The 9,929-nt window shown below is 32.9% G+C and overlaps 2 protein-coding genes across 8 annotated transcripts; both read right to left on the bottom strand.

Annotated features, from left to right (window-relative positions):
- Nucleotides 1-36: 36 nt before the first annotated feature.
- LOC145739131 (G protein-activated inward rectifier potassium channel 4-like) lies at nucleotides 37-9,758 on the bottom strand. 7 transcript variants are annotated; one of them, XM_081994530.1, is made up of 8 exons: nucleotides 9,629-9,758; nucleotides 8,730-8,980; nucleotides 2,535-2,719; nucleotides 1,173-1,441; nucleotides 894-1,091; nucleotides 600-774; nucleotides 326-544; nucleotides 37-265 (listed from the first exon to the last, which is right to left on the bottom strand). In XM_081994530.1, exons 2-8 carry the CDS (start codon nucleotides 8,948-8,950, stop codon nucleotides 132-134), a joined length of 1,401 nt encoding a protein of 466 aa, XP_081850656.1. In that variant the 5' UTR covers nucleotides 8,951-8,980; nucleotides 9,629-9,758; the 3' UTR covers nucleotides 37-131. The 7 variants fall into 7 exon arrangements, with proteins under 7 accessions (XP_081850656.1, XP_081850641.1, XP_081850650.1 ...); XM_081994515.1 differs by lacking the exon at nucleotides 9,629-9,758 and adding an exon at nucleotides 9,371-9,518; XM_081994524.1 differs by lacking the exon at nucleotides 9,629-9,758 and adding an exon at nucleotides 9,057-9,273.
- Nucleotides 6,180-7,661, bottom strand: LOC145739169 (sorbitol dehydrogenase-like). Its single transcript, XM_081994582.1, has 3 exons — nucleotides 7,297-7,661; nucleotides 7,022-7,244; nucleotides 6,180-6,968 (listed from the first exon to the last, which is right to left on the bottom strand). Exons 1-3 carry the CDS (start codon nucleotides 7,588-7,590, stop codon nucleotides 6,208-6,210), a joined length of 1,278 nt encoding a protein of 425 aa, XP_081850708.1. The 5' UTR covers nucleotides 7,591-7,661; the 3' UTR covers nucleotides 6,180-6,207.
- Nucleotides 9,759-9,929: the final 171 nt, after the last annotated feature.

The raw sequence follows: 9,929 nt of genomic DNA, 5'->3' as shown, positions 1-9,929 counted from the left end.
TAGGACTTGTTTCATAAAATAAAGATCAAATACAAGTTTTTATTGTACAAATTTCGTTTACTGCGTAATTTTTTATTGTGTAATTTTCGTTTAACTTCTATAATTGGAACATTCGCGCTATGTATAGCAATTTACAAATATTCGGTAGGAAAAGGTTTAGTTTCAGATTCATTCTCTATATCTATTGATTTGGTTTGCTCTATATGCTTCACAGGCGACTTTAGAATAAAACTGGACTGTTCAGGAGATCCACGTTTCTCTGAATCTGCAAGATGGTATGAAATTATGAAACAATTTTAGAAACTTGCAGAGTACAACTCCATACCTGGCATATCTTGTATCCGATAAAATTCAGCCAGTTCAGCTCCAGAACACAAAGGAGTGTCCACAGCCAATGTGTTGTCAAATTTAGAGTAATTAACTTCGTAACCTTGTCGGTCTTTGTTGTAAGACACGACCGGCTCAAAACGGTGACCCCAAAGTACCTCGGTAGCCAGATAACTCGATCTAGCTTGAGTTGTTTGACCAGTACTCTCGATTGTACCTGTTGCACACATCACCAGTTTACACTAAACTGGACTATAGTGAACAGTACTTACCTTCTAAAATAACCACAATTTCGAATCGTTCTTGTAACAAATCGCTGGCAGACAAGTGATAGAAAGGCGAGTCGGGGTCTATTTTATGTACAATGGTCATAGGCCAGATGAAAAATAAGTTTCCGTCGCATCCATCGGCGTTTACGCAAAGTTCAGTTTGGAAATTGTTTAGAATCTGAAATTTCATGATGGTTACAGCTTGTCTAGAACTCTACAATTTTAATTTAGGTCGACAAAAATGTTAAAATTCCAAAACTTTTGTAGTTTAAAATTTGAGAAAACTAATGAACTTACCTCACCCTCTTTGGTTTTCTTGGCCCTTATAAGTTGAGCCCTTATACTAGCTCCGATAATATGACTTTTGCGCATGTCTCCCACGCGAAACATGAGGCAAAGTTGACCGTCGCGTTGGCAAATTACTGCGTGCTTCGAGAATTGCAAAGTTTGCGTCCTGAGTTTGGGACGTGTCATTTTTGCGAAAACAATTCCAACCTAAATAAAACATTAATTAACACAAAAATTGATGAAGCTGTATGATGAGAAACATGAGAATCAAAATATCTGAATTCTTACCATAAAAGCTTGAATAATCATTCCCGCTATACTCTGCAGGCACATTATAAACACAGCTTCCGGACATTCTTCTGTTGTAGTCCTGACACCGTACCCTATAGTGTGTTGAGTTTCAATCGAAAACAAAAAACACGAAGTAAATCCATGTATGTTCAACACGCACGGCATCCAATCCGATTCTGTTTGGTTACTGGGCAAATGGTCTGGTTCTAGATCACCGTGTGTGAAGGCGATCAACCACCAAATCAACGCAAAAATCAACCACGATCCTGATTAAATTTTTATTTATAAGTTTCATTGAATGTTCACAATATTTCTGGATCTACGGTTTTAATTAAATATTAAAAGAGACACATAACACTAACTGACAAGATAACAATTGTAGACTTTTCTGTCGATTGTGGACAGAAATATCTAATAATTCCCATGGTGCATACAAAATTTTATATCAGACCTTCTTTGGGAAGAAAAAAGCACTGAAAAGAGTTCAGAACAACTTTTAAAAAAGCATGAATATAACTAACACCGGATCATTCCAGAAATAGTCAATTTTACAAAAATTTCACAACTAAAAGTTTTAAACAGCATAAAGTAATAAAAACCCAATAATAAACTAATCCAATATAAATAAAATTATAACTGCGTTTGATTTACTATTTACAACTATTATAGTTTTAGTAATATTGACAGTACACTTTAGCTTATAAAATGTTTGAAAATTACGGATGTAAACTAAATCTAAATTGAATTTAAAAGATTTGCTTCATAATTTTTCTGTTGCGATATACTTAGGCTACACGTTCTTTCTGAATGTGGTTTTCATCAAATAGTTGACAAAATCCAGAAATTTTCAAATTCTTACCTATAAAAATAATCTTATTTATCAAAAAGTGTAGTTATTAGGCTTACATTGTCGCAATAGTGGTTTTTTCAATCTTCAAACAGATTAAATAATTATTTTTCTTTTTCAATCAGATTAACTTTGAGTGTTAGAATGTAAAAACGTATTTATATCAGGTTTAAGTAATACACGTAATTTATAGTTGTGATTACTTTTGAATCAGCCTGAAGATGCAATAATGCACAGTAAAACTTGTAGCTAAATGCCTAAAGTTGATTGATTGATACCAATTTCTTAAAGTTGTGACTTTATCGTAATTTTGTTTGGGTTTTGGTGCAGGGCGCGTATTACAAACATATTATTGAGATATATGGGTCGTTTAAATTTATTGAGGAAGAGGTGATTTTTTGTTGTTGTTTTCTAACCAAATTTACCAGTTTGGTAAACAGTTTGTAAGTAAAGGAAGGATCCAGAAATATCGTAAACCAATTATTATGGGTATAGTGTAATACTATACTTACCAACAAATCCAATAGCAAATATAGTGAGCGTCCACCTCCATTGCGAGTCCACTAAAGTGGTAAAAATATCCTGCAAATATCGTAATCGTCTTTTAGATATCCTCGATTGTAGAATGTTACAGTCTCCATTTTTGAAAACCGCCCTTCTTCGCATTTTTCGAATGGCATTTGGTCTGAATGATTTCCTGAAACGGAAATCAGTCGATACACGTTTCTCGACACTGGAATTCACTAGTTTACAAAGCGAATCCATAGGTAAAGCTCTAAATTTTATGAAATTATCAAGATATAAAAAAGAAATCACATAAAGATATTAGTATTTTAATCCTGTTTAAGCTGTATGGATTTACGTTAAATTGCTGTAAAGCGTGTTTACCTCCTGCTTTTTACAAAATTGTTCACAAATTTGGTCGACCAGAATTTCACACTTTTGTGCGTTTACTTATACGGTATTTGCACACTAATAAAAACAGAACTATGTCGGAGGTGACTAGAGCGGCAGTAAATTAGTCTGAATGAAATAATTTTTTTAATTGGGATGATTTCAAGTACTTTATGACCCAATCAACGTATTGTCTCTCTTTTTTTTTGTAAATAAATTGCTGTCCTGTCTGGTTTTCAGATTGAAATCAGTAGATTAGTAGTAGATGATATTGGAAAAAGTATCAGAGTGTAAACAGAACTGTAGGGCGTGCAGAAAACATCTCATATTTATTACCCTTTACCAACAAACATTAACTTGAATTCAAGGTGAAAATCTATGAAAAAGGAAATATGAATTATGCCTTCGATGAGACACCATGTATAGAGTATCAGAGCATGGAGATCTTGAATAATTTTGATTACTCCGACCCTTGAAATCTTCAATTGAAAAATACTAATTTGCTGAAATACACCATGGAACACCATACGAATTTGGAACACCCTGTATAATAACCGAGTAATTACCGTAAATGCTAATTAGTTTAGTAGTAAATATCTGGAGTAATTTTTTCTTTAAAAGAAGCGTCAAATTTTGTTTAGACTGACATATTACACAGAAATATTACATTTTGAATAAATGTGGAAATTGTTGTAAATATTTACGTTTTCTAGAATACAATAAATTACTCAAAACTTTAATTAAGTACACAAAAACGTTCGAAAAATATCTTAAATTGCTTCAAGATAGTTTTTCAAAAATTACGTATTTAATAACGACACTCATCATAGTTTTATTCTGTTTAGTTTCGGTAAACTATTTACCAATTAATTAAATACAATTTACCTTTTAAACGTTTTTACTCTATTTCTAATCCAGTGGAATCTACTGCTATCGATGATAGTCATTTTTAATGATTTGCGTGTAACACCCCAGCATCAATAATGATTTTAGACTTTTAGATAGGACGAACTTGTTGATAGACTAATAAAGCGAAATTAAATTTTCCTTAAAGTAGTCAAGTTGTAAAAATATACAACATCCTTACCATCATTGTTTGCTATCATGCAAATGACGTTTTAGAGATATTTATTAGTTGTAATTTCTGGTGTAAACTTCTGGTGTTAACGACGCCAATTTATTTTACTAGTAGGTATATTGATATTTCCTGTAAAACACTTGATTTTTGAGGTTACAGAGTACCTATTTTTTTTAAGTAAAGCATTCAGAGTGTAGCAATTTGAGTTTAATCCATTTTATGGAATGTTTTATAATTTGCTAACCGATAACGTTAAGTCTGCTATTACAAATCTTATACAGATTCTTTGAATATATGCAATTTAAATTCGCGTTAAAAACAAGATTAATTAGTTTTACGATTCAAAATCAGAACCATATGAGGTATTCTATTCTGATATTGCATTTAGTAAATAATGATAAGACTAGATTTTATACTTTTCTAGTCGATTCAGTAGTAGGTACACTGAAAAAATTAAAAACCACAATTCGAACCACTTTTACAGTGCCTAGTTTTACTACCAGAATTGAACGTCATAAATTGGAAATTTAAATCACTTTATCAGTACTTTTTCTATAGTTTTGTAGTCAAAATTTGCGACGTTGCAATTTGAAAGCTACTTAGTAACTCATTTGCTATATTCATTTTTAGTTTTGTCACCCTAATTTGACTATAAAAATTATGATGTACAACTAAACTTCTTATGTTTTCTTGTGTCACAATCAAAATCTAATTAGGTACAGTTTTTGAGATATTTACAGTGAAAGTTGTCCTTATTCATCACAGTAAATGTCTGTGTAGTCATAGATTCAAAACTACAAATCTCCATTATTTTAAATGGCCTGATTTCACACTAAGATAATTCATCATCAAAGAGTTTAAATGTATCTCCCCCTGAGCAGGACGAAGAGATATTATAACTATTAAAATTAAACTTACAAACAAAACCCAAAAAACATCGAGTATTTAAAAGATCTTTACAACTGGAATACCTTTTTTGTATTTGCTTCCAGAGAAAATTCTACGAGCTTTATAAAATCCAAACTTAAAAATCTTTCAGATTATTTTAAATACCTGCTAACAGGAGAAGTGGGTGATGAAGACAAGCGATTATAATAATATACTCCAGGAATTAGATCTCCATTAACCGATTGGGGTGATCCTTTGTCAAGATCCAGCAAAAACCGTTTATCCATAGATTGCTCCATCACTCACACCACTTATAATCCACTTACAGTTCCAGTGAGTTCTACTTTTGTAACACTGTTACGCAAATTTCACACTTTTTCTAAAATTGTTTGCTCTTATTAATAAATTATTCAAGGCATCATAAATTTGCACCCGCACGTTAACGACAATTAATTTGCCATCAACAGTCATCATTATTTAGCACCTGAATTTGTTTGGTGTGGTTCACTCCGACTGGAAACTTGTATGATTGTCTCGATTTGTCAGAAAAAGATATTTTATCCTCAAAGTGAACGAGATTTATTATATAGGTAGTGGTTCAGGTTTGGTAGCGTGATAGTCGTTATCTTTGATTTATACATCACATGGGCTTCTCCATCTATTTACTTGTAATTACGTTGAAATGCGATATTATTTAAAAGTCTTTGTTGCTAATTGTTTTCTACGGGAGATTTCGTGAATACTGGATTAAACTGCACTGTTTGAGCAAACACTCGACAATTGTAATGAGGTTAAGGTAAAACTATGTTTGCACTAAATTATAATATTAAAAGTTTTTAGACTAGATTAAAATTTTGACATTTTATGGCAAATCAGGGTAAATTTTCAAAACACTAATACATTAATTCAAATTATATTGCTGAGGGGTTTTGAGAAAATACTTTAGACACTTTTGTAAAGAAAAAAAAAAAAAACAAAAACAAAACAAAATGATCTTTGAAAAGATGATCTGACAACGTCGCAGATAAAAAAGTATAGTTTTCATTGAAACTTTCCAAGCTGTACAACAAATCTAGTCAAGCTTCAATACAACTGAAGGAAATCTGTAAAAAAATAGATCCTACTGATCACACCAGCTAAGTAATCCAGAAAAAATGACCTCCTTAGACATGTGACGTACATAAAACGATATAAGATTTTTCCTGTTGTTCTACTTTTTCTACAAGCATCTGTACTATTGATAGAACATTCGCGACTCTAATCATCGGGGTAACATGAAATAACCAATCCGACAATAGAAACAATAACATTCGGAATATACTGCGTTAACAAGCATTTGGAGTCCATTTAGGATCAGCGTGAATAACAATTTTGATATAATCTTCTTCTCGTTTGGCAGCTAACTCAAAAGCTTTGCGTGCATCTTCCAACTTAAAATGATGTGTAATCATTGGTCTGATATCGACTTTTCCTGATTCTACTATATCTATAGCGGTTGAATAGTCGTTGGCATATCTTATAGCTCCAACTAAGTCAATTTCCTTGTATACCGCATCCATAATGGGCAGACACTGGTTGTTTTCACCTAGCCCCAATATTACCATTGTACCACACGTACCAGTTGCTAACATGCCTATACGTATGGCTGATTCAAAGCCGCAGCAATCTAATGTTTTGTTAGGTGGATGGCCGAAGATTTCATGTACTTTTTTCACCACTTCGTCTTCAGGGACGCTTTTAGTGTTTATCGCACAATCGGCGCCCATTTCTAAAGCTTTTCTCAATTTGTAACTATTAATATCCAAGACAACTACTGAGGAAGCGCCAAATGCTCGGCAGGCCAACATGCTGGCTATTCCTACAGGACCACAACCCAATATTAAAACCGAATCCCCGCTAGTAATTCGCCCCTTTTTGCAAGCGTGCACTCCAACTGCTAAAGGTTCCAGTAACGTGGCGATTTCATGGTCCAAATGACAAGGAACTTTATGGCAAAAATCGGCATCGTGTGCAAAATATCTGCAGAGGTTACCATCATTAGGGGGTGCAGCGCAAAAGTATAGTTTCGGACACATGTGGTAGTTTCCTAAATCACCAAAGTAAAATTACTACTACACACTACCGTTTTGGTGTTTTTACCAGATTTGCATAGTGGACATTTACGACAAGCCACTTGGGGCTCAATAGCAACTTTATCGCCAGGTTTCAAATTTTCCACGCATTCGCCACATTGTTTCACGGTGCCAGAAGCTTCGTGGCCTATTATTATTGGTTCTTTGAGAGTCCATGGCCCTAAACGTCCATTTTCGTAAAAATGCACATCGGTGCCGCAAATTCCACACACGTGGATTTCGAGAAGAACCTGATCAACATGGAACGCTTTTACGTTGGAATCAAAATTCTAGCACACATACCTGATTGGAGTTTATTTTCGGTAACGGCCGATTTTCTAGTTTCAAATCTTTGACACCGTGAAGAACGGCAGCTAAATTTTCACTTTCACCTTTGTTACACGCTTCTAAACTACTAAATTTTCGGGCACAAGACCTACTGCAGTTGTTTTGATGAAATACTGTCCAGTTTTGAAAAGTGTCTGAACTGTACGTTTTGCTGCCAGTTTTGTTTGGAGTAGGATTGAACAGTTGAAACATGGTCTGTATGTTTTGCTGCATTAAGGGTACGATACACTGAGTAATTTTGAATGCCATGTTTTCAGAAGAAATATATTGGAATGTATGTGCCCGATAAATGTTTTGAATTTGTGACAATGTCAAAAATGTCAGAAATTAGATAGACTATAAAAAATGTAATTCATGCTGGCCCAAATGCTGTAAACTGTTATCTTTAAAGTGTAATATTTGTGTCTAATTTTAGTTAAATACCAGATGTTACTGTTTCTGTTCACCATGTATCTTTTAACTCAAAAATCCAAAAAAGCTACTTTTTGGAAACATTTTTATCTAGAGCTCTGACACAAGATCCTGGTAGGTCTTTGATGATAAAATCATGGTTTAAATGCTTCTTTTCTGAGATATAGGCGAATTGAGTTTCTGATACCAAAAAAACCCTCAATATCACATTTTGAGATAGTGACTTGTTCCAAGTAAACGATGGTACAATTAAAATTAAATTTAATTAAACATGGCCCAAATTAAAAAGTAATATTACAAAACCTCGTTTTGTTTAGAGAATTTTAGTTAGAGGAATGACATACTTTATGCAATTTTTTCAATTTTCAAAAGGTTCAAATTGGTTATTTTACCTAATTTAAGGTCCTTTGGTATAAATATACCCTTTGCTGTGCATTGGAACCTTATGGAGCAAAATAAAAATTTGCTAAACACCAAACTTGCACTTTTAACCAAAAATGTAATTTTTTCAATATTTGAAAGGTTGTAACTTTTTTAATTGAACTCCAATCAATTTCGCTAAATCAAGGTGTTCCATTTCAACTAGACAGATGTTTGTAGTTTGTATGTATCAGACAAATATTGACAGATTGAGATATGTAATACTGGGACTCTCTTTTAAAGGTATAAAAACCAATGCTACTACAAACTCTTGATGCTTAAATTGTTTTCAAGAATAATGCTGAAAATAAAATTTCCAGGCAAAATCAACTTTTGCTTCTTTACATGTAACGTTTGTCACTTTTAAAACATTTACCTGTTAATTACATTGTTATATCTGAAATCTAGCTGGAAAGTTATTGTGCTCATACATTGGTACAGTTTGTAAAAATGTTTACTTAAAGTAAAGGACGTACAAGGTGGTTTAAGCAGCACATTTAGACAGTTTTTTAGAAAGTAAAGTAACAACATATTAAAATAACTAAAAAAATGTTTACCTTGGTTCGTCATTTCGCTGTATTGAGCTGGTGTAAGTAGCCAAACTAGCTTGGGTACCAACTTTGGGCAAATGCTGGTCAAACACAAAAGGATTATCTACACTATCATTGTTATTAGGAGCAACAAAGGCCGGTAAGTCTGGAGTACTGGATCCAATATGAAATCTGGCCCAAATGTCCGACTGCTTTTTGGTGACATACCTCGGAACCGTGTCTTCCATTGTACTTGTGAGGAGGGCAGATCATTTTATCTACAAATTATTAAATACTAAAGTAAATGTCTACTAAACTGGATTTAGTTGGAAAATCAGAGAGTATGTAACTTACAATCAAAACCATATTAAGACCTACACATTCAAATTCAATTGGACACAATACGAGAGTGACACTAACCAATTGGCTTAACACTTATTTGAGCATCGCATTAATCTATTGTGTTGACCCCTCAACAATTTTTTTTTCGTAACGATTTAATAACTGCATTAAGCATTTCCTTCAATTTAAATTTTTTTCCTTGTTTTCTGGCAGTTTCTGAACGAATTCCTGGTCGGAACTCATAATTCGAAAATTGCTCTAACCATTACGAGATAATTGAATATTTCCAGTGACCTTCTTTATAAGCAACCAGGTTTTATACGTACTTTTATAAAATTTTCATTATACACCCTTAAAACATACGAGCACAGTCACTTTACACGTGGATTTAAACGCTTTTTAACCAACTTTAACAAACAAAACTGTATTATTACGGTTGAAGTGAATCACTAGAGAGACTGTGAAATCCTTATCTGTTTAAATAAGGATTAGACAAAGTTATTTGGATGTTCATAATTTTCAATTTCTCGAATTACATCCACTTGCGGTTTACGAGTTAATCTAGCGAGATGTACGATACATACCTATTGCAGTACAAATCATCTAATACGAATGGGTTTTCCATTTTATAGTTAAATCACTTTTTTATAGATCATCTTGTAAGGAACCAGAAACGATATAATTACAAAATAATATAACTTTTTTGAGACGCAATTGAACTTTGTATCTGTAATCTAAAAAGTACGTTAAAATCAATTGTAATTAGTCGATATTACAAGTAGTTGATTAATATTTTCAATCAAAATACACAATATTCATAATATTTGGTTTTAGTATCTATTTAACCCAAATTTAATGAATGCAAAAAATATACTGCAAGTGCTA

The sequence above is a fragment of the Ips typographus genome, linkage group LG1 (genome assembly GCF_016097725.1).
Source record: "Ips typographus isolate SLU linkage group LG1, UJ_Ityp_2.0, whole genome shotgun sequence".
Taxonomy (NCBI): domain Eukaryota; kingdom Metazoa; phylum Arthropoda; class Insecta; order Coleoptera; family Curculionidae; genus Ips; species Ips typographus.
The sequence above is the reverse complement of the archived record's forward strand: the minus strand, read 5'-3'. Positions and strand labels throughout refer to the sequence as shown.